The sequence below is a fragment of the Schistocerca gregaria genome, chromosome 9 (assembly GCF_023897955.1).
Source record: "Schistocerca gregaria isolate iqSchGreg1 chromosome 9, iqSchGreg1.2, whole genome shotgun sequence".
NCBI classification, from domain to species: Eukaryota; Metazoa; Arthropoda; class Insecta; order Orthoptera; family Acrididae; genus Schistocerca; species Schistocerca gregaria.
Window position 1 is genome coordinate 134,823,786 of NC_064928.1, and position 25,835 is coordinate 134,849,620.

General features: G+C 42.9%; 1 protein-coding gene across 1 annotated transcript in view; it reads right to left on the minus strand.

Annotated features, from left to right (window-relative positions):
* LOC126291467 (uncharacterized) overlaps positions 1 to 25,835 on the minus strand; it is a 2,161,958-nt gene that overhangs the window by 1,150,445 nt on the left and 985,678 nt on the right. Inside the window, exon 15 of the mRNA XM_049984978.1 lies at positions 14,274 to 14,568. Within this exon, the coding sequence (XP_049840935.1) occupies positions 14,274 to 14,568 (295 nt within the window). The remainder of the gene's footprint in view (positions 1 to 14,273; positions 14,569 to 25,835) is intronic.

Below are 25,835 nucleotides of genomic sequence, written 5' to 3' on the forward strand. Positions count from 1 at the left end.
GAACTTTAATAGTGGCAACTATTTACAGCTCGTACAAAATAGATACGTGTTTCAAAGTTTTACTGACTTTCAGAGTAATCATCAGCATGATGTATAATCCGTTGCCAGCGATGTGGAGGTCGTAGGATACTCTTAGCAGTGCCAGTTGTGTAGACAGTTCGAGTGGTGCGTTCTATTGCGGGACGAATTTGTAGCAGTTCTGAACCGAATGTGCTGAAGTGTTTCCTTCACTTGGTAAATCGAGTTGAACTCACGAGGGCTTAAGTCAGGGGAGTGTAGTAGGTGATACAGCACTTAGCAGCCCCATCAGTTAAACAAATCAGTAACAGCTTGCACTGTACGTGCTTGAGCATTGCCCTGCAAAATGATGGCCAGGTCCTGCCATCACTTCTGTCTCTAAGCTGGTCGTAGGTTCTGTCCCAAACATGAACAGCATAGAGACAGAAGTGATGACACTTTCAGCAGGACCTGACCATAATTTTGCAGGACAATGCTCAAGCACGTACGAGTACAGTGTAAACTGTTACTGATTTGTTTGACTGACGGGGCTGTTAAGTGCTACACCAATACTGCACTTCCCTGACTTGAGCCCTCGTGAGTTCAACTCGATTTATAAACATTTCACGGCATTCGCTTCAGAACTGCTACAAAACCGTTGGGCAATAGACTGTGCCACTCGAACTGTCAACACAACTGGCACTGCCAAGAGTATCCTACGACTTCCACATCGCTGGCAACGGGTTATACACAATGCTGGTGACCACTTTGACAGTCAGTGAAACTTCGAAACACGTATCTAAGGTGCACGAGCTGTATACAAATAGTTGCCACTATTAAAGTTCCAGCCTTCGTATACTAGATGATGTTGACTGGCACACTCTCTTCCAAATTCTGTAGATGGTAGGGGTTAAATACAGGGAACGAAAGGCTATTTACAGTTTGTACAGAAACCAGGGGGCAGCAGTGGTTGGGATGAGAGTTAACAGGGCTCTAGCCTATTCCCTGTATTGTTGTTGTTGTTGTTGTTGTTGTTTTCTTCAGTCCTGAGACTGGTTTGATGCAGCTCTCCATGCTACTCTATCCTGTACAAGCTTCTTCATCTCCCAGTACCTACTGCAACCTACATCCTTCTGAATCTGCTTAGTGTAGTCATCTCTTGGTCTCCCTCTACGATTTTTACCCTCCACGCTGCCTTCAAATACTAATTTGGTGATACCTTGATGCCTCAGAACATGTCCTACCAACCGATTCCTTCTTCTGGTCAAGTTGTGCCACAAACGTCTCTTCTACCCAATCCGATTCAACACTTCCTCAGTAGTTATGTGATCTACCCATCTAATCTTCAGCATTGTTCTGTAATTCCCTGTATTATTCAATCTGTATACTGACCTAGCAGTAAAAGAAACAAAAGAAAAATTAGGAGTAGGAATTAATATCCATGGAGGAGAAATAAAAAGTTTGAGGTTCCCCGATGACATTGTACTTCTGTCAGAGACAGCAAAGGACCTGAAGAGCAGTCGTTTGGAATGAACAGTGTCTTCAGAGGAGGATATAGGATGAACATCAACAAAAGGAAAACGAGGATAATGGAATGTGGTCTAATTAAACCGCTGATACTGAGGGACTTAGATTAGGAAATGAGAGTGTAGTAAATGAGTTTTGCTATTTATTGAGCAAAATAACTGATGATGATCCAAGTAGAGAGGATATAAAACGTAAACTGGCAATGGTTCAAATAGCTCTGAGCACTATGGGACTTAACATCTGTGGTTATCTGACCCCTACAACTTAAAACTACTTAAACCTAACTAACATAAGGACATCACACACATCCATGCCCGAGGCAGGATTCGAACCTGCGACTGTATCAGTCGCGCGGTTCCGGACTGAGCGCCTAGAACCGTTAGACTACCGGGGCCGGCAGACTGGCAATGGAAAAGACAGCTTTTCTGAAGAAGAGAAATTTATTAACACCGTGTATAGATTAATATCAGGAAGTCTTTTGTAAAAGTATTTGTATGGAGTGTAGCCATGTATGCATGTGAAACATGGATGATTACTAGTTTAAACAAGAAGAGAACGGAAGTTTTCGAAACGTTGAGCTAGAGAGAATGCTGAAGATTAGATCGGTAGATCATGTAACTAGTGAGGAGGTACTGAATAGAATTGGGGAGAAGAGGAATTTGTGGCACAACTTGATTAGAAGAGGGGATCGGTTGGTAGGACGTGTTCTGACGTATGAAGGGATTACCAAGTTAGCATTGCCGGGGGGGGGGGGGGAGCAGCATGGTGGGTAATATTGGTAGAGGGAGACTAAGAGATGAATACACTAAGCAGATTCAGAAGGATGTAGAGAACAGTAGTCACTCGGAGATGAAGAAGCTTGCACAGCATAGAGTATCATGGAGAGCTGTATCAAACCAGTCTGTGGACTGAAGACCACAACCGCAACAACATATACTGGAGTAGCTTGGCACTTTTGGCTGGTCGAGAGTGTCAAAATAAATGCGAGACAGGTAAGGGGCAAAGGCCGTAGAGCACTCTCTGCAAAACCGAATTGTTTTTCCACCCTGTGATTTATTTGCTTTCAAGACTTTCAGCTGCTTCTCTGCTCCAGGGATGCTTCCTGCTATGTCGTCCGTACAGAAGACTGTCCGATGGTGAAATGACGGTATGTTTGAACGCTTCTCCTGTGTGAAAGACTTCTGAAGTGTGAAATTTAAAACCTCGGCTTTCGTTTTGGTGTCTTCAACTGCCAAACCAAACTGGTCAACAAGGGACTGAATGGAAGGCTTAGACCCGCTTAGCAGTTGTACACGCCCTCACTTCATGAGACACTGCGGAGAGATTTAGAATTTAAACCAGGGCAGTGGAGCGAAGACTGGCGATCAGGAATCTTACGCCACCATCTTGCTTCCTCTGCCTGCCAAATGCCGGCAATGATAATTTCACCCGCCTCCAGGATTCCACCCTTTTACCATCGGGTAGAGCGCCACCTCACTGGAGTGCGTTAGCGACCTTGGGTACAGAGGGGCGAATGTAAAAAGTGAAACGTTATAAATGAAATAATATGAAGAAAATGAAATATTTGAAAGAAAATAAGAGTAAGTTAACATTACAAAAGCGAGCTAAATTTCCTGCTCTTCGTACATATGGCAATATGCAGGTACGCACGGGAAGCGCTGAAGCATCCTGTGGCTGACAGAATCTGTGAACGCGACGCTGGAACTAACGCATGTGGGGCAAACGTAATTATTCGCCACCGGTACAGAGGGGAGCATGTGTAAGTCAGCGTATTTCTAAATATTCTGAAAGCGGAATATTTAAATACAGAAATTCAGATTTTTTCTGTTCACTCAAAACGGACAAGAATACTTATCTATAATTTACTGGCTTTCCTCAGCGTAGAACGTGAAATAACTAAGAGCGGATCAATAATTGCACATAATAATTGGAATTGAATGTTCAGTTACTTTTTGCTTTTATCTTTTGTCTGAGAAGGACGTAACAAAAGCAAAAAAAATATGCTGTTACAGAGAGTAATGTTTCTTTGACATAGCTGCTGCTCAATCGTTACCCGTAAGGCAACAACATTAATACTGAATCTTAAGCAATAATTTGTAAATGTTAAAAATGGGAAAATATTCGAGATTTTGTTTTCCTGGCAGGTCATTTCAAAGTCCAATAGCGCGTTGTGGGGTACGATTCATAATTACTTGGATCACGTGGCATACTAGTGTTCAGCCATACAACGAATATCGTGAATTTGCAATTTGAGTGAAGTCACTATGATACGCAGTTACTGCCTGACAGCAAAACGGACACTTTATCTTCTGCTGTGACACTTATATTTTGGTAATAACTGGACAAACAACAAATATGTCCATTTTAGCAGATAGGACTGTAGATTAAAATCGATTACTGTGTAGGTAAACGCAATTCCGACCTAATGCTCCGTCTTTCCAGTGCAGCTCTCGAATAGTTAGCGAAGTTTTGACGGGTGACAAGTTTCCATTCACGGTACGAAGTTTCATTTTCCGGCGTCTACTCCATCACCGTAAGTCATTATTTTCTTGAGAGCTACTCTGTAACTTCTTCTTCACTTCACGCAATACGCTTATATCCCGACCCGTCTTCGTTGTAGCCACCTGTTTCTCCAACTAGCTGCACATCTCATTATCAGTGGTTTGTAACAGATTATTTCTTTATCCACTCTGTCTTCCCCAATTCTGTTATTATATTTCTGTTAATATACACTACTGGCCATTAAAATATCTACACCACGAAGATGACGTGTTACATACGCGAAATTTAACCGACAGGAAGAAGATGCTGTGATATACAAATGGTTAGCTTTTCAGAGCATTCACACAAGGTTGGCGCCGGTGGTGACACCTACAACGTGCTGACATGAGGAAAGTTTCGAAACGATTTCTTATACATAAACAGCAGTTCACCGGTGTTGCCTCGTGAAACGTTGTTGTGATGCCTCGTGTAACGAGGAGAAATGAGTACCATCGCGTTTCCTACTTTGATAAACATCGGATTGTAGCGTATCGCGATTGGCGTTTATAGTATCGCGACATTGCTGCTACTTTTGGCCGAGACCCAATGACTGTTAGCATAATATGGAATCGGAGGGTTCAGGAGGTAATATGGAACACCTTGCTCGATCCCAACGGCCTCGTATCACTAGCAGTCAAGATGACAGCCATCTTATCCCCATGGCTGTAACGGATCGTGCAGCCACGTCTCGATCCCTGAGTCAACAGATGGGGACGTTTGCAAGACAACAACCATCTGCACGAACAGTTCGACGACGTTTGCAGCAGCATGGACTACCAGCTCGGAGACCATGAACTGCAGTTACCCTTGACGCTGATTCACAGACAGGAGCGCCTGCGATGGTGTACTCAACGACGAAACTGGATGCACGAATGGCAAAACGTCATTTTTTCGGATGAATCCGGGTTCTGTTTACAGCATCATGATGGTCGCATCCGTGTTTGGCGACATCGGGTTAACGCACATTGGAAGCGTGTATTCGTCATCGCCATACTGGCGTATCACCCGGCGTGATGGTACGGGGTGCCGTTGATTACTTGTGTCGGTCACCTCTTGTTCGCTTTGACGGCACTTTAAACAGTGAACGTTACATTTCAGATGTGTTACGACTCGTGGCTCTACCCTTCATTCGATCCTTGCGAAACCCTACATTTCAACAGGATGATGCACGACCGCACGTTGCAGGTCCTGTACGGGCGTTTCTGGATGCAGAAAATGTTCGACTGCTGCCCTGGCCAGCACATTCTCCAGATCTCTCACCAACTGAAAACGTCTGGTCAATGGTGGCCTAGCAACTGGCTCGTCACAATACTACAGTCACTACTTTTGACGTACTGTGGTATCGTGTTGAGGCTGCATGGTCAGCTGTACCTGTTCATGCCATGCAAGCTCTGTTGACTCAATGCCCAGGCGTATCAAGGCCATTATTACGGCCAGAGGTGATTGTTCTGGGTACTGATTTGTCAGGATCTATGCACCCAAACTGCGTGAAAGTGTAATCACATGTCAGTTCTGGTATAATATATTTGTCCAATGAATACCCGTTTATTATCTGCATTTCTTCTTGGTGTAGCAATTTTAATGGCCAGTAGTGTATTTCTGTTAATATATTTCGCAGATATAAAGAAAACCGTTTTGACAATGTCGACTAGTATTCACTCTTCAAAATTTAGAAAGCAGGAAGGATAAAACACACGAAGCGAAAGGTTATATACAATTTATACGGAAACCAAACGAGTTTTAAGTGTTGAAAGGGTGGCTGTCGTTGAGAACGGAGTAAGGGAGGGTCATTCCACCAGTGCACTTGTAAGGCGGCGCTATTTTACAACTTACAAACCGCGTTCACATCCAATACGATATAAGTAAGCCCATTCAATGATAGAAAAGACAGGTTTGTGCTCGTTCATTCAAAACATGTTTGTGACTGAGATCGTCTAGTACACTTAATTTATTGTATAATGTCTGCATGTTGGGTAATTTGGGAACAAGCAGAGTTGTGAAGCTAGTGGTAGAACGGAAGGACACAGGGTGCTCACACATTCCTTCGGACAATAGGACGACGGCACAGCCGTTTCCGGCGCTGATCCTGGGACCCGCCCGTGAGCTGGCCACGTGCAAACTGGAGCGCATGTCCGGCGGGCAAGTGTGAGAAGGCGGCCTCGTCTACCAAAAACATGTGGCAGCAGATATTCACGTACTTTCCTACGGACGTAGAAAGAACTTCCAGAAACTTCGATTTGGTTTCTAAACTGAGTTTGGTCGGCGTTCAGGATCGAGCGCCTTCCGAAAAGATGATTCGCCACCCAAATTTAAGGGGGAGAAAAGACTTTGAGAAGGAGAAGACGAGAGAAAAAGAAGTGGATCCGTTGCGGGGTTGTGGAACAGGAGAGTCGTCTTGAAGGTCCACGGCAGTCGACGGACGTCTTCGTGAAGTCTTTTGGTGAAGTATAGTTTTGCTATTATCTCACTGAAGTGAGAAGTCCTGCGGCTATAGCTTCTGATCATTACGGTGATCTTGCTTATGCACCCGCGAGTGGGAAAGTAAATTTACGTTGGTGAATGACAAGTTCTACTCAGTTTTGCACCGAGGTGGTAGTTTCTTCTTGCTGTTTAGTTCACTGGGGATGTCAGTTACTCCGCACCTAATCAAAGACCGCGAGTACGTTACAGGATAGAGCCAGACAGTTTAAGGGCTAGTAACGGAACAAACACTGGTAGCAGTTACTTCTGTAAAATATCTGGGAGTATGCGTGTGGAACGATTTGAAGTGGAATGATCATATAAAATTAATTGTTGGTAAGGTGGGTACCAGGTTGAGATTAATTGGGAGAGTCCTTAGAAAACGTAGTCCATCGACGAAGGAGGTGGCTTATAAAACACTCGTTCGACCTATACTTGAGTATTACTCATCAGTGTGAGATCGGTACCAGGTTGGGCTGACGGAGGAGATAGAGAAGATCCAAAGAAGAGCGGCGCGTTTCGTCACAGGGTTATTTGGTAAGCGTGATAGTGTTACGGAGATGTTTAGCAAACTCTAGTGGAAGACTCTGCCAGCGAGGCGGTCTGCTTTGCGATGTAGCTTGCTCGCCAGGTTTCGAGAGGGTACGTTTCTGGATGAGGTATGGAATATATTGCTTCCCTCTACTTATACCTCCCGAGGAGATCACGAATGTAAAATTAGAGAGATTCGAGCGCGCACGTAGGCTTTCCGGCAGTCGTTCTTCCCGCGGACCATACGCGACTGGAACCGTTGGGTGGCTTGTGGAGTATAAATGTAGATGTATTAATACAGCGAGAACCTGAGATTTGTAATCCTTACTTAGTTATTTTTAATTGTTTTTATGCTCAATAAATGTATTAAAATCAAGGCATTTATCCTTTAGTACATAGTATTTTCCTGTACCACTTATATTCGTTAAAAGGGGGACTGGATCTTGTCGGCTTATCCTAACATTCTATCGTTTCCACAGGATATAATTAGGAAATGGGTAGGTTATCACATGGCGATTTACTTCATTATTGAGAATAACGTACTCCTGCTGGGGGACGTAAAAGTGTCAGGGTGACTTCAGTAGCGTTAAATTATCCACTGCGCAAATTATCAGTTGTACGTACTCATAGAAAGTCTCCACCATCAACAGCCAGTAGAAAAAGTGGAGGTACATTAGAAACTGAACGAATAACTAAGCAACCGAAAGAGAAATGAAAATGTCGAAATTTCTGATGACGATAGTTTTATCAGAGACAGTACAGGACTTGGAAAAATTAATTTAATCCAATGCATAGTTTGCTGAAGATAGTTTAAAACATAAGCAGCAAATTTTTCCTTCGTTAACGATTTTCCTTCGTGGGAGACCACAGTCCTAAGGAAGTTTTCGAAAGAAATTTCCGCCATTTGATTTTTGATTCTAGATTTGTATTAATTTATTTCACACTATCATCATTTCGTCTTTATATCATTCTCTAGTGCAGTTTGAAATCTTTAAAAGTTACAGTTAAATGGCGGAAATTTCTCACAAATATTTACCGAAAACGTAAAAGAAATGGAGTGGCAAGGGATTAAACGAGGTGATGGGGAGGAAAATACATTAGGAAATGAGACATTGAAACTAGTCAATCTGATTTGCTATTTCGGAAGCAAACTACCAGATGGCCTCAACTTAAAAATATAAAATACAATTTTGCAATAGCAACAAGAGTTTTCCTGAAAAAGGGAAGCATGTTAATACTGAATAGAAATTTCAACAGCAACTAACGATTTTCAGAAAATTATAAAAGTGTTAAATCAAACAAATAATTTAAGTGTTACCACGATGAGAAGTACAGTCAAGAGTTTGAAATGTGGTGCCAACGAAGTAGGCTGAAGAGTGACTGGGTAGATGGAATATCTGATGACAGAGTACTGAATAAGTCCGTCTCCGACTGCTGTGCGGAGAACTAGGGACTTTTCCTTGGTGAGAGGAATCAGTCTCGTGGTGCCGACCAGGAAGCTGCGGCTCCAGTCCGACATCGGCTGAAACACTGGTGTGTTGACTCCGCGACACAACGACGCACCCTCCTAATGTTGGCACTGGCCACTGATGACAACACTGTGAAACATACAAGTATGTGCCGACTCGCCGAGACAACGGGATCTCGAGTGCACGACCTGCGAACGGAATGCTGTCAAAGCTGGCGAAGATTTCCAAATGTTTTCGTACCCTCACTCATGTTGGGCTGCACTCCGCTCGTTCAACTACTGGCCTTTTGGGGACCTCGCTTTTAATTGTTGGAAATGAGCCATGCGGCCATAATTTGCGATTGGTAACAGAAATGTAATGAATCGTCGCCAGGATCATTCGACGCGATACTACTATAACGCACTGATACGAGTAAAATGATTAAAAGTATGGCGGAAGTAAGTATCTCTATCCAGATGAAAGCACTCGACGCCAACAAGTATCCAGCTCTTTCCGTGTCCCTACATGGAACTCTTGATTCAAACTAATGCAGCTCCTCTCGACACGAACAATCTTTTTGTCCCATGACACACTGTACAGGGCAAATATTCGCAGTATCTCAATTCCAAAAAATGTTAACTATGTGTGCTCAGGTGTCTAGACAAAGGAATATTAACAATGACAAGCTTCTTGATGACATGTGTTCCTGATGCTTAGTGCTAGTCTTACGAACAGGCAACGTTCTAGACAAATTTTTCCCACCAATTACTGCAAGCAATTACTGTCATCTTCATGCTCAATACTTCTCAAATATGACTTTTATTATAGATATTGTTCAGCAGTGACAAAACCTCATTGTAAGGGACTGGAAAATTTATTTCTGACCGAAAGCAGACTTTGTTTACTTTCCACGACATATTAACACTATTTCGGAAAGGCCTTGGCAACGGGATATTCGCTCATTTGAAATATCTACAGAAAATTACTTAACCCCTTCCCGAAATTCAGGTGAAGCCGTTTCCAACATGTTTCGTAGCACATAAGTTATAAATTTGTCGTGTTTACTATCTTTTCCATGCCATAAAATATAAGCTGTTAACTGCATGAAATTTAGGTAGCTGTTCTACCAAATAAAGTTAAAACAAAAACAAGCTTTTATACATTATAGTTCCTTATAAAACTGAAATATGTTGCAATAAGTCAGAGGTCAGGTAAACTGAAATGAAACCTAACCCGCACAATCTTACTGGAGCTGTTTCCATCAAATTTATAGTGAAAGAGTTTTGAACAATTTCTTTTTCATCAGGTAATATGCGAAAATATTCCGGAAATTCAACTTAATTCATCTTTTTCTTTAAAAAACATCTTCAGAGTTTTTGTAAGAAACTCTCTGGAGAGCGGTCTTTCCATTCATTTCGTGTCTAAAACTGTTAGGTATGTTATACATGCTGTTTTAACAGAATATGTACTAAGCTCAACAGGATAAAGTAATATTTCATTTATCAAAAGCCTGCCACTAAATTCAGTACTAATTGATCCAGTTAATAGCCATTTGTATGTATCAACAGACGAAATCAGTCGCGTGACATATTTAATTATACAGGTCTAAGTATTGAGAAGTACACAAACCACAGTTACTTAAGGTATTTTAATGCTGTGTAATGGCCTGGAGTTTATCAATGATAAGAAATTCAAAGACTGTGTCGAACAGTTAACATGAAGGAAGCAATATCAACAAGTCGACACAAATGAATTTTTCGAAGGTGTCGACTTTCCTTGGACGCCCTATTGACACACAGAGTAGACAAGAAGGCACTGAACACATCAGACAATTGGGGAGCAGGAGGTTCCGAGACGATATTTTAAAAATCTGTGTCTTGTTACATCTTCCTGGATTATGAAAGCTAGTAATACAAGGGAGTAATCGAAAATTTTCAATATTAGCGGCAGAGTACAGGGAGAAGAACTAAAAAGCATCATGAACGACTGGACAATAGCAAAACTCTATAGGTTTCTTTTGTGGAGTGTAAGTAAAATGGACACCAGAGGGCAGGAAAACCGCTCACCAGATAGGACAATTTCGCTTCGAGAAGGAACATGCTTCACAATCGAAAACTTTAAGATGATGATGTCGAAACATAACTAGCGGTGGTGACTCACGTCGCAAGATAATAATTTACTGTCATTTCTACTAAGAAGAGCTTCGTTACGTGGATGGCCTTTGCTTGGTACATGCTAGTTTGTGTTGGGCTATGACCTTACAGGTGCCTCGCTCAAGCACTCTGAATATGACGAGCAGCTGCTTCGCCGAAAAACTCAGTAGTTTCGGCGACAACAACTGACCCTAACCAATGTTTCCTTCTTTTCCGAAGCGCTGCATCGATGCACAAAACGTTTTTCTTTGAGTACAAGGAAATCAGAGAGAAGGAAAACCACTGGATTGTTGATACTCTTCGATAGTAAAGTAGTATTCAAGCATATTATCTAAACGTTTTAATGAATTATTTAATTACAATCTGGTAATCAGGTATATTTTGTTCTCGATCCTACTACTGTAAAAATTTGGGTAGAATTAAATACAACTGTTCGGCATATGCTTACTGCATGGCGTTTGATAGAAATAAATGCGAAATTATATGCAGTCATGAAAACCGTGGTGGAGGGGAGGGGAGGGGAGCAACGCACTGATAACGCTAGAACAGGGTAAGTGACATCGAATGGAAATTTTTTTCCTGATAAACACAGGTCAGGAATGCACCGCTACGGCCAGTCAGCAACGAGCATACAGCTAATACTGCTAAGCTAAAGTGCGCAGTTGCTAATTTAACTGGTTAAAGATGATCATAAAATTGAGAATATATTAAATGATAATCAATTTCGCTTTAGGAAAGGTAAAAGCACCAGAGAAGCACTTCTAACGTAGGGACTGGCAATGTAACCAAGGCTTAAGGAAACTCAAGACAACTTTATAGGATCTGCCGACTTTTAAAAAGCGTCCGACAGTGAAAAATGGTGCAAGATGTTCGAAATTCTCAGAAGAATACGTGTGCGTTGTTGGGAAAGACGGGTATAATATATGCATGTACCAAGAATGAACAATGACGGTGCAAGACCAAGATAGACGTGCTCGGATTAAAAAGGGCGTGAGCCAGGGATGTATTCTTCCCCCCTTCTTTTCAATATATATATATATATATATATATATATATATATATATATATATATATATATATATATATATATATATCGAAGATAAAATGACGGAGATAAAAGAAAGGTTATGGAGTGGAATTAAAACTCAGAGTGAGAGAGAATCGATGGAAACGTCCTCTGATGCCATCGCTATCCACAGTAAAAGAACAGGAAGAATTACACATTGTATTGAACGGTATGAACAGTGTAATGTATGTAGTATGTGCACTGAGAGTAAACTGTTTAAACAAGGTCTTCATTTTGAAAGTCTGTACACAGCATACATTGTTTCGTGGGAAACATCTATTGTTGTTCTTTGCAACGCGTTTTCGAGCATAGAACTATCGGCGTAGTGTTCGATATCGCCCATCAGTTTATTTATTCAGCCATCTGCAGAGCTGCGCGTACTTTTTTCACGATATTCCACGTTTCTGACGCACTGGACACGAAACAGCAGCGTTGATTTCGCTGTCAAATTCGTAGTCTTTGTATACATCAATACGATCTTTTAAGCTCTGTACAATTTCCATCGTGTCTTTTTTTGTCAGGGTCGGCGCTGTACAAACTGCATCACTGACTGCAACAAATTGATCCATTGATACTATAGGACAATCTAATATATGGAGAAATATTTACCGATTTCTCTACCACTGTAGACTAAAAATTCATTGATTTAGACACACATGCTGCCGATGTCGACACACCCATTGCCGAATTCGAAAACTGCTAAAGTGTTTTGACACAGGCAGTATCCATAAAGAAGCGCAAACATAGCAACGGTAGGAAGAGCTATCAGAATACACATAAAATATTAGAAGTAATGGCAAAGCGATGGTTAATCTTTCTCGGATATCCCTACCGAATAAATGACAACAGGATAATAAAACAAACATTCCAAGAAATGAAGAATAGACCTGATTAAGGAAGTCAAAAAAATTAGAAATAATAGAAAGGAATCTTTTTAAGGATAAAACTCTTATTTTAGAATGATTTCAAGGCAAAAAAGTAAGAACTCGTCCAACATGGACAGAAGAAAAACTGAAGGAGCACTGTAAAAATAGAAAACCACAAAGCAAAGGGGGAACTGAAGTAGTTACTTAAAGTATCTGGTCAAGGGGAATATACAGACTAGCGAAATACTCTCGTATGAAACAATGTATTTTAGGATTAAAAGGAAAAAAAACAATATTATTTCGTGTTAACCGAATTTTAGCGTTCAGCGTTTTGCACTGTGTGGTATAGATGGACAAAAGGAGCTCGATACAGTGTAGAGCGTTGTTTGGAGAATCATGTGACATTTGAATCGGAACGTGAGAAAGCGATGGTGAGACGTTTAACAAATTTCCCCGAAAACAAACTATAGCTCTGCTTGAAATCTTACAGTTTCGCACGAAACAGATGGAAATATTAGTACGTCCTACTGCCGTACGAACTTCTGTTGTATTCGAACCAATTTCTAATACGAGTTGTCATATATAATATTTGGATAGCGTATATGAAAATTTGTGGAGATCTTTTTATGTTAAACTAGCAAGAAAAGGTGCAAGTATCGCCCTTCAAAAATATTACTCGATTCTGTACCCAGAATTTGCTTTGATGGACTATATAATTTACTAATTGAGCTACAAATGAGCATTTCAATGCCTGTTCCCATGTTACAAGAACGTGTAAAAACGTTAATCACCTTTAAGGCAAGATAGTAATTTTCAGATGAAACAAGAAAGAAAATTGTTTAGAAAACAAATGTTTATTAAACAAAATAAACCATATTAAACTTACTGTAATTGCGATAGTGAGAATAGTACCAACAGACTTCACCAATTCGCAGGCTCAAGTATTACATTAAGTTGTGACTGTAATCGTTTATTTAGTTATTAAAAGCTATATTCACATATGAAGTACAGTCTATAAGACAATGTAGTACGTATGTAAGTCTGCAGGCTTTCGTGGCTGTTGTCACTTAAGTTAAAACCTTCTGTGTTACTAGGCCGCGTCATGTTTCTTCTAAAATGATCGACGTTTCGACCCCTCTGCTGGGATATTCCTCACGATCTTCTGGTCTCCACTACTGCTAGAACACTCTAGCAGTCGTGGACACCAGAAGGTCCTGAGGAATATCCCAGGAGAGGTGTCGAAACGTCGATCATTTTAGAAGAAACGTGACGCGGCATAATAACCCAGAAGATTTTAACTTAATTTTAGTACGTGTTTCACGGTTATTTTTATGATTAAAATCTATTACTATCAATACGCTACGACCCGTCGTGGGGATACCGTCAACAGAAGTTGCTTTATCGCGGGGCGATTGAGTCCGTTCAAGCACAGCAGATTGTACGGTACGTAGTATACTGCTGACCTCATATGTTCTTGAGCTGCGCAGTTCCAAGATAAATGAATGACCATGAACGTCCAGTCAAACAAAGACGACACAGCTGTAAGAAGTTCAAGTTGGAATTGCCCAACCGTATGCCGTGTATGTCAGCTGCAATGGATCCCCAGAGCAGACTCGGATCTGCGTGGAGAACGTTTCGTCCTCGCGCCTGCTAGGAATTATCAGGAGAGTGTGCAGGTACTCACCGGAACTGGTCGCGGCCGTTGAGCGTCTCCTGCTTGATGCTGAGGATGACGGGCCCCAGGTCCTCGTCATTGGTGAAGTAGTTCCAGTGTTCGGTGCCGTAGAAGTACTTCTCGTACGTCTCCTGCTCGACCGAGGTGAGCTCGAAGCCCTGGTTCTTCTCCCACTGCTCCTCGATGGCCGTCTTCTTGCGCGCCGGCTCGGGTTCCTGGTCGTCGGCATACAGGTCCTCGTCGTCCTCCACCAGCTCACCCTCGCCGCCCCCGCGCCGCACCCGGCTGGGGCCCGGGACGCCTTCTGCAAGGGCAACAACGCCACTCAGCTACCGTTCCAGCGGAACACCGAAAGGATCCTGTGCAACAACTTACACTAAATCCCAATATGCCACCGTCTGGTCAGAAGCACTTGTACACCAGCCGAGCGGAGTGGCCGCGTGGCTTGAGGCGCCATGTGGCGGATTGCGCCACCCCTTCCACCGGAGGTTTGAGTCCTACATCGGGCAGGGGTGTGTGTTGTTCATAGCGTAAGTAAGTTTAAGTAGTGTGTAATCCTAGGGACTGATGACCTCAGCATTACCTTCAGCACTTTGGTCCCTTAGGAATTCACATACATTTGAACATTTTTGAAATTGTACACGTATTACATCTACACGTAAATTTACATATATATTCCGCTAGCCACCAAGCGGTGTGTGGCGGAGGGCACAATTCGCGCCAAAGTCATATTTCCCTCCTCTCCCCCCCCCCCCACCTGTGTTCCACTTGCGGATCGCGCGACGGGAAAACGACTGTCTCAACGCCTCAGTTTTAGCTCCAATTTCCCTTATCTTTGAATGGTGATCATTGCGCGATTTGAAAGTTGGCGGTAAAAATATATTCTCTGCATTCACGGTGGAGATCGGATTTCGGAATTTAGTGCGCCGTCAATCTGCAAGTGTGTCCCACTTCAAACTTTCTATGAGATTTGTAAGGCTCTCGCGATGGCTAAATGTGCCAGTCACGAATCCGGCCGCTCTTCTTTGAACCTTCTCAACCTCTTGAATCAGACCCAAATGGTGAGGGTCCCATGCAGACGAACAATAAGACTGGACGAATTAACGGACTGTAAGCAATTTCCTGTGTTGAAGGACTGCATCGCTTCAGGATTCTACGAATAAACCGCAATCTAGCGTTCGCCTTACCCGTTACTTGTGTAATCTGATCATTCCGTTTGAGATCATTTCGAATAGTCACACCCAGATACTTGACGGATGTTCCCACTTCTAAAGACTGGACATATATTTTGCACTAGTACATTAATGGGGATTTTCGCCTTGTTATACGCAGTAGGTTATAGTTACTAACGTTGAGAGATAACTGACAATCATTACAGCACGCATTCATTTTCTCCAAATCCTCATTGATTTGTTCACAACTTTCGTGTGATACTACTTTCCTGTAGACTACAGCATCATCGGCAAACTGTCTAATGCCGCTGTCAATACCATCAACCAGATCGTTTATGTAAATCGTAAAAAACTGCTGACCTATTACGCTGTCCTGGAGCACACCTGAAGTTACGCTTGTTTCTGTTGAAGCCACCCCGTTCAGGACGACATACTGCTCCCTGTCTGTTAGAAAACAGTCTACCCAACAGCATATGTCATCGGATAGATTGTAAGCGCGCACATTTTTGAGCAAGCGACAGTGCGGAACTAAGTCGAACGCCTTTTGAAAGTCGAGAAATATGGCATCAACCTGGGAGCCGGTATCTAGAGCCTGCTGTAAATCATGCACAAAGAGGGCATGACCACTGTTTCGTAAAACCGTGCTGCTTTCTGCAGATCAGCTTCTTAGAGTCTAGAAAGATCATTATGTCTGAACACAAAATATGTTCCATGATTCTACAACAAATCAATGTCAGTGAAACTGGCCGGTAATTATGTGCATCCGAATTTCTACCCTTTCTAGATTGCTATGACCTGGGCCTTCCTCAAGTCCCGTGGCACTTTCCGCTGTTCCAATGATCTCTGATAGATGATGGATAAGAATGGTGCTATATTTGTAGCATAGTCAACATAAAATCTTACGGGGATACCGACTGGGCCAGATACCTTCCTGGCGTATAAGGATTTTAACTGGAATGAGATTTTTCACTCTGAAGCGGAGTGTGCGCTGATATGAAACTTCCTGGAAGATTAAAACTGTGTGTCGAACAGAGACTCGAACTCGGAACTTTTGCCTTTCGCGGGCAAGTGCTCTACCAACTATTTTTTTTTTTTTTTTGTAATCTCATTTTGTTTGTTATTGTTCGTTTCAATTGTTCGTGGCGGACGTCACATGACGCCCTCTGAAGTTCGTTATTGATCCATTCACTCAGTTTAATTTTTTTTTTTATTACAGAGGGCAGCTAACCCTTCTGAACGAACACGCTGAGCTACCGTGCCGGCACCAATAGAGCTACCCAAGCTCGACTCATGCCCCGTCCTCACAGCTTTACTTCCGCCAGGTAGGAGACGAGGTACTGGCAGAGGTAAAGCTGTGAGGACGGGGCGTGAGTCGAGCCTGGGTAGCTCAGTTGGTAGAGCACTTGCCCGCGAAAGGCAAAGATCCCGAGTTCGAGTCTCGGTCCGGCACACCGTTTTAATCTGCCAGGAACTTTCAAGAATCTTAACTGTTTTACACTCCCAGATACACCAAACACTATGTCAGCCATCCTTGCGTTTGTTCGATAGGGGGAATGGTGCAGCAGTCCTCTACCGTAAATGAGTTTTTGAAAGCAAGGTTGAGAATTTCGGTCTTCTGTTTATCATCATCAGTTACATTACCCGTACTGTCAGCAAGAGAAGGTATTGAATTATTTGTAGCGTTCATAGATTTTATGTACGACCAAAATTTTTCGTTCTCTTTTCAGAATCTGCAGATAAAATATTGCTTTCAATCTCGTTAAAAGAATCTCTCTTTGTCCTTTTGACAGCTGCTTTCATTTTGCACATTTTCTGTTTATCAACGGGGCAGTGACTACGTTTAAAACGAATGTGCAAAATTCTCTGCTTTCTCAGCAACCTTCTAATACTTTTTTTTTTTTTTTTGGTATCAAGGTGGATCCTTCCCCTCCCCTATATTTTTGCTAGGCACATACTTCTCTAGCACATGGTGGAAAATACCTTTAAATTCCAACTAAAGATGCTCAATATCTTTGCGTCCTGCGGTGAATGCTTGTAGCTGACTATGAAGATATTCATTAACGACACTTTTATTTGCTTTCCCAAACAAGAAAACTCTACGCTGTTTCTTTGGTTTTTTTTTTGCAACTTCCACTGACATAGAAGCCACAACGACATTATGGTCGCTAATACCTTGTTCTAGACTAACTTCCTCAAAAAGATCAGGTCTGTTTGTCGCCAAGATATCTACGATGTTCCCATCTCGAGTTGATTTTGTAACCAACTGCTCAAGGTTGTATGCTGAGAGCGCTCCTAGAATAACTTCACACCAGTATTTGCTTCTGCCCCCTGTGATAAACGTGTAATTCTCCCAGTCAGTGGATAACAGATTAAAGTCTCCACCTATAACTAATGGATAATATGGATATTTACTCCCTATGTACCCAAACTTTCCCTGAAACGTTCCGCGACGTTTTTTACGGATGCTGGTGGTCTATAAAAACATCCTAATTCAAAGACCAATCCTTGTCTGATTGAAAGCTTTATCCAGACTATTTTACAGTCCGACCCAGTATTGATCTCAACTGCGTTTAAACAGCTTTTAACTGCAATGAAAACACCACTTTTCATAGCATCAGTCCTAGCCTTCCTAAAAATTGTCCAATCCGAGTTACAAATTTCACTGCTCTTTATGTGTGGTTTCAACCAGCTTTCGGTACCTAATACAATTTTCGCATTGCTACTATTTATTAATGGGCATTAATACGGTATGTGACCAACCTTTGCCTCTATGACGGTGCCATCTCTGCTGGGAACACTATCAATGACGTATCTCAATCTTTGTGGAGGTGTGGCAGCCCATTCTCTCTAGAGAACCGGAACAGAAAAGGAAGGGATGATGACTTTGCGGTCTGGAGTAGAGTTTAAATTGTATCTCATTCCCTAGGTGTTTCATTGCGTTCAGGTCGCATTCTGGGCAGGCCAGTCAACTTTAGGTTCAAATAGTTCAAATGGCTTTGAGCGCTATGGGACTCAACTTCTGAGGTCATCAGTCCCCTACTTAAACCTAACTAACCCTAGGACGTCACACACATCCATGCGAGAGGCAGGATTCGAACCTGCGACCGTAGCGGTCGTGCGATTCCAGACTGTAGAGCGTAGAACCGCTAGGCCACTGCGGCCGGCTCCATTTTAGGAATCAGGTTTGATTCCTTTAGGGTCATCGTTCTCAGTGAGTGTTACGTGACTAAAACGGGAGGGAAGCAAGCAAGCAGTCAGGATTCAACAGGTTATGTATTACAGATCTACATTTCAGCTACAGGTTAACCATCTTCAGTGAGTATGAAGTGAGTCTTGCAGACTCAACAGGCTTGTATTTGCACATACCAGATGTAGAAGCATGAAACCGGAATTTCCCTCTAGATGCTGCTAGCCCGTGAGACCTCGTCTGCAGCGCCATCTGCTTCCTGTAACGGATGACGACGAATGTCAGCACGCAGTAACCTACGTTCTACGCATCGGTATCTGTTTCAAACCCTTAAACATGTCGAGTTTTATGCCTACGAACTACGACTTGCAGACAGAATTGGTTTCCTGTTATCATTTGAAGAAAACTGCTGCAGAATCCTTTTGAATGCTTATCGAGGCTTTCGGCGAGCATGCTATTGAGAACACACAGTGTTTCAACTGGTTCAAAAAATTCAAAAGTGGTTATTTTGACGTGAGAAACGACCGGCGCAGGAAATCACCGATAAAGTTCGAAGAGAACGAATTGCGGGCCTTACTGGATGAAGATCATACTCAAACTTAACAGGAACTCGCGCAACAATTGAATGTGACGCAGAAAGCCGTTTGTCTTCGGTTGAAAGCTATGGAAAACGTGCAGAAAGTGGGAAAATGTGTTGGGCATGGCCTGAATGAAAGACAGCAAGCATGTGGAAAGACCACTTGTGAAATGCCGCTGCCCAGGTTTCTCGAACGAATACTGATAGGTGATGAAAAATGGAAATATTTTATGTATCCTAAGCGTCGTAAATCATGGGTGAATCCAGGAAACAATCGACATCTACTTCAAGACGAAATCGCTTCCGAAAGAAGACAACGCTCTGTGTTGTGTGGGATCAGAAGGGCGTAATTTATTATGAGCTGCTAACCGTTAACACTGATTGAGAGCAACAGCAAATGATCGATTTAAATGGAGTGTGACTTGAAAAACGACCGCAATATGGAAAACGGCGGCACAAAGTCATATTGCTCCATGATAACGCCCCATCGCACTCAGCAAAACGAGCCCGGGAAACGATCGAGGCTTTCAGTTGGGAAACATTAGGGCATACGGCTTATTCTCCAGACTTACCGCCGCCCGATTATCGCCTATGTCTGGGACATGCTGTCGCTGAACAGTGCTTCAAAAGGATGTACACAAATGGCTTGCTGACTGGTTCGCTTCAAAAGAAGAACTAGCACTCCTGAAAGAAAGGATACTGCGGAGACATGGCTTAGCCACAGCCTGGGGGTTGTTTCCAGAATGAGATTTTCACTCCGCAGCGGAGTGTGCGCTGATATGAAACTTCCTCCAAGGTTCGCAGGAGAGCTTCTGTAAAGTTTGGAAGGTAGGAGACGAGATACTGGCAGAAGTAAAGCTGTGAGTACCGGGCGTGAGTCGTGCTTCGATAGCTCAGATGGTAGAGCACTTGCCCGTGAAAGGCAAAGGTTCCGAGTTCGAGTCTCAGTCGGACAAACAGTTTTAATCTGCCAGGAAGTTTCATATCAGCGCACACTCCGCTGCAGAGTGAAAATCTCATTCTGAAAATATTATTTATCAATTTCAAACAACAGATGTGTAATTAATGCATCCAAATTGCAGGTTGATACTTGTACACCTGGTATTATTGCACGACCTTATCATATAAATACAAAACTAACAAAAGTTTGGAGTATCATAGAGATCACTACGATGATTACTTATAGTACACCCAGTGAGGTTTGAACAGTACCTTGCTAACAAAATAAACATAGTTCCTTTTGAAAATAATAGCGTCTTTTGTTGGTTAGAAAAAATTATTATGAAACAAAGCGGGCTCTCTCATAAGTGTATATACTGAAAACAAATACAGTGAATATCTTTATCTCATAATGATGATTATCAGTCTTTAGTAGTGTTAATCTCCTTCCAGTACACGTATGAGCTCCTCCAAGGCATATTATGGACGTGAGCAACACGTTTATCTTGAGGTATGATGTCCCACTCCTCAATAGCAGTTTCATTAAGACCTGAAGATTGTCACAGCACAAGACGTTAAACTTATCCTCCAGTCCTAACAAAACACCGCCCCTGGTCACGACTGTGTCACCTACCGCCAACTTAGAGAAAGCTCCTTCTCCTTCCTTACTGTTCTTGCCCATTTCTATAACGCCATCTTCTCTACCAGCTTCTACCCCGACATGTGGAAGACTTCCCGCATCCTCTTATTCCTCAAATCCAACAAACCCCCTTCCACTGCCTCTCCCTATCGTCCCATCTGCCTCGCCTCCTTTGTATCCATCAGCACCTTAATCAATAGCACCTCCTCCTACCCCTTACCCAGTTTGGCTTCCGGCCCTCCTCCTCCACTGAAGACCAACTCATTAACCTCGTCCACCCTCTCTCCCTCCAGCTTAACTCCCATTGCTTCACCATTTTGGTTTCCCTCGACCTCCAAAATGCCTCTGACCGCGTATGGCATTCTGGTCTGCTCTATAAACTCCAAACCTGCGCCCTGGCTATCAATTTTGCCCATCTGGTCGCTATTTTCCTCTCGAGCCATCCTTCTTATGTCGCAGTCTACCATACCAACTCCCGTGTCTTTTATCCCACTGCTGGCATCCCCCAGGGCTCCATCCAATCCTATCTCCTTTATCTCTTGTACATGGCTGGTATGCCCCAAGCCACCCCCACCTTTCCACCTTCTCCAATATGCTGATGACACGGCCTGGCTCTCTATCCTACCCTTCAACAGTTCCAATGCACCCTCATAACCCACCTTGACCAGTTCACCACTTGGTGTAACCAGTGGTTCCTTTGTCTCAACCCCTCCAAAACCCAGGAAATCATCATAGGCCGCAACACCCACTCCTCCCGGCTCTGTGATTTCTACACCTTTATGGTTGTCCCATGTAGCTCACCCCCATCCTGCGACACGTTGGCATAGCTCTTGACTGTCACCTCACCTGGACCCCTCACCTCCTGATCATCCAGCAAAAAGCCCATTCCTGCCTGTGCCTCCTGAAACTTCTGTCTGGCCAGACATGGGGATTGCATCCTTCTACCATCCTCCACACCTACAAATCCCTCATCCATCCTATCCTCTGTTATGCCAGTGTTGCTTGGATCTCCACACCCACCCGCTTTTACAAGGCCCTCCAAATTCTTGAACGTCATGCACTCTGCCTTGCCTTCCTTCACACAGCTGTTGTATGACCTCATCCCCTACCCCCTCTCTCCACCTCCATACCCTCCTTCATTCCAGCACCTCCCTCTCTCATAAGTTGAACTTCACCATGACATATACCCTTCCTTGCAACTGTAACCTGGCCTTGTTCCTCACCCCCTTCCCAGGGCCCCCATTTTCCTCACCCCATTCTCCCAGAGCGTATTTTCCTCTTCCCCCCCCCCTCCTATGAGTCCCTGCACCCCATCATCGCCTCTTTCCCTCCCACGTCCTTCCCTCCCCAGCCCTATTCGGCGCGCTCCCCACCCGTCTCCCCCTCTCTTCCCCTCTCTCCCTTTTTCCCTTCTCCCTCATCTCCTTGCGCCTGGCAGATCCTCAGGTTTGCTCATCATCATCAGTGTGCTACGTCAGTGTTGTGTTTGGTGCTGTTCTCCTGTGCAACGAGAGGTGTGATTTTAATGGTGTGCTGGACTTGTACATAGTGTTACTGTCAGTGATTGTTATGTGATACATCGTCCGTCGATACTTTTATGTTCCAGTCATACTTCGCCTTGTGTACTTTTGTGTCCCAGAGTGTAGCTTTTTGTGTGCACTACTTTTTTACAGCTTTCTCTCCATTTTACAGTGGCCCCTTTGTCTATTGTCTTCTATAATGTTCCCCACTCATTTATATCTATGTACACCATTATTTTTGCTTTATGTTACTTTTAAATGTCTTCTATTTTATGTACTGTGTCTTTTGGCTGAAGACCAGCGCATATGCTGCTGCCAGCCTGCCGTGATGGGGAATCGAAATACAATTTGACGTATAAATAAGGCAAAGAATCATGGTATTTATACAGTATTTTTCATGGTTTCCCTCTTTCTTGCTTTTATGATTTACACTTCTTTTTTTGTGATTTATGTTTATATTGTTTATTCCAGTATTTGTACTTGGCAATGGCATGACGCCGAAAATTGGATCGAATAGCAATAAAATAAAAATTATTAGACTCAAGTGATGGCAGCATCATTCAAAAAATTGATCGTGACTATGGTTCCAGCCAAAATAAAAATTATCAGTTTGAACTACGTTACGTATACTCTAAGGTCTTGTATTAAAAATCTGCATTTAGAAGCCTGTTGAGTCCACATGACACTTCGTACGCTCGTGTAATAGCTGTACTGTAGCTGAAGACTAGATCTGATAGATTGAATCGCAGCTGACTGCTGATTAACACCTTGCTTGCGTTTCAGGAATGTTGCCGCCTCTCATACACTGCTGTATGACAGGATGCATTGTCCTGCTCACCCAAACCATCACAGTCTCCGAAGTGCACGTGGAATCCAATGCAGTATCCTTCTTCATTTTCTTAAGTGCACCTGCACAAATATCCTGATGCCACAACACCACCTCTTCTGTACTTCACTCTTGGCACCACGCATGATGACAGGTAACGTCATTCAGACTTTCACCCAACCCAAACCCGTCCGTCGATTGCCACAGGGTTTAGCGTGGTTCATCGCTCCACATCCCTCGTTTGCAGCCATTCGCTGATCAGCGGCGCCGCTGTTTAGAGCACCTCAAGCGAAGCTTAGTAGTGACTACAGAAATAAGAGGCTAGCGAGGACCCCGTTCTTTTCAACTATCTAAGCACATTCATTCTGCTGGCTGAATTGTTACTAGTTCTTCAGAAATCACAAGTGATTCATTTAACTTATATCACGTGATTTTTTGTCAGTCACTCTCTGCTGTGCTCTGCAGTTACTGTCACAAGACAGTCATTTCTGACATTGGGCATAATAATGTTAGAAAGGCTTAACAGAAATCAATATACTCTTATTGGTTTTATCGTTCTGGAAAAAGTGGTTACACAGTGTGAAATGGTACAAAACATGAGATATTCAAGACAAGCAGAAGTAAGCTATAGCAAAATACGGGTGATATACAATACGTAGAAGCACGAAGGGCTAACAATATGGATGGAAGACTAAGAACGAAGTGATCGGATGAGGAAGGACGTACGATAGGGATGTAGTCTTTCTCCCTTACTGTTCAATCCGTACATCGAAGGAGCAATGACGGAAATAAAACAGAGGTTCAGGAGCGGAATTAAAATTGACGGTGAATGAATATCTATAATGAGATTCGCTGACATAGCTATCCTCAGTAAAAGTCATGGAGGAATGAGTAGTCTAGCTGAGAGCGGAACGTGGATTAATAGTAGTAAGCGGAAGAAAGGTGGAAGTAGTAAGAAATAGTACAAGTTAGCGATAAACTTAACATTAAAATAAAAGAAACTCACGAAGTAAAGAAACTGTACTATCTCTGGTACAAAATAACCCATTAAAGGCAAAGCAATGACATCAGAAGTAGCAGAGTATCATATGCAAAGCGGGCAATGCTTGATAAAGGAAGTGTATTAATATTAAACATTGGCCGTAATTTGAGAAAGTAATAGGAGAATGTGCCTTTGGAGGATAGCTTTGTATGGATGTAAATGATGGACTGTGGGAAAACTGTAAAACAAGATAATCGAAGCTTTCAGATGTGCTGTTAGAGAAGGATGTTGAAGATTTAACCGGATTGACACGGAATAAGGAAGTTCTGTGCAGAATCGGCGAGAAAATGATCATGTGGAGAACACTGACACAAAGAGGGGGAAGTATGACAGGAGACGAGTTATAAATCAAAAAGTAACATTAGTGGTGCTAGCAGCAGCTATGGAAGGGTAAAACCGCTGGAGAAGACAGACTGGAACTTATCCAAGAAATAACAGATGACGTTGTGTGGAAATGAAGTAGACAAAAGAGGGGGAACTCGTGACAACCCGTGTTAAACCAGAAGAAGACTGACGATCAGGTGCCGACATTTGCTAGGGGGTTCATGCACTGGTCAACCGCCTGCTCGCTTCTAAGCGGCCAGTAGTCATTTGTGAGAACGACCTACTAAAGAAACTATTTTGCCATGCACTTTTGTTAAAAAAGGAAAATCTAGGGTAGAAGAAATCGGAAACGAACTATATTACTAATTGACTAGAGGTCTACATTGTACGCTGATTAAGAATCTAAATGAAGGCAGCGGTATTTTTTTTTTAATTGTGCAGGTAACAACAAATCCGTTTTTTGCAACTGGACGTTTATTTTGTTTTTAACCACACATATTTAATTTATTCACAGTATGCATAATCTGTGTTTTTCATTTTTATATTCTTTTTATGTCCATTGGTTATTCTATATGAAAACCGTGCTGGTTTCCAGTTAATAGCGGGCCCCATTTAGACATTTCGCAGCATATCAACTTTCACGTTGCGCACTTCACACGTGCGTGCCTAACTTGTTCAGAAACAAAATATAAATTCCTGTTGCTGGGAGACATCGAGGAAGAACTTTAGCCGCCTAACTGGAAAGGTTTTTTCCCTTCCGTCACTGTGGAACCAAGTGTGAGAGTTACATGTTGAGCGTAAAGAACTGTAATATGCGTGTATACGTAAATTGGTGTGATGTTTGTGTTGTATGGTTACGATGATGGTGATAATGTTGAAGATGGTGAGAGAAGAGACAGGGTGAAACCGAGTGTCGGTACATAGTTCACTCCTCTCGAATATCACCAAGGAGGAGGCCAGGTTTAACGTACTAGGTGATCAGTAGTGTCACATGAATATACAAAGGAATTACAGGTATTAGTAGCCAGTAGGTACTCATTTACACTCCTGGAAATGGAAAAAAGAACACATTGACACCGGTGTGTCAGACCCACCATACTTTCTCCGGACACTGCGAGAGGGTTGTACAAGCAATGATCACACGCACGGCACAGCGGACACACCAGGAACCGCGGTGTTGGCCGTCGAATGGCGCTAGCTGCGCAGCATTTGTGCACCGCCGCCGTCAGTGTCAGCCAGTTTACCGTGGCATACGGAGCTCCATCGCAGTCTTTAACACTGGTAGCATGCCGCGACAGCGTGGACGTGAACCGTATGTGCAGTTGACGGACTTTGGGAGAGGGC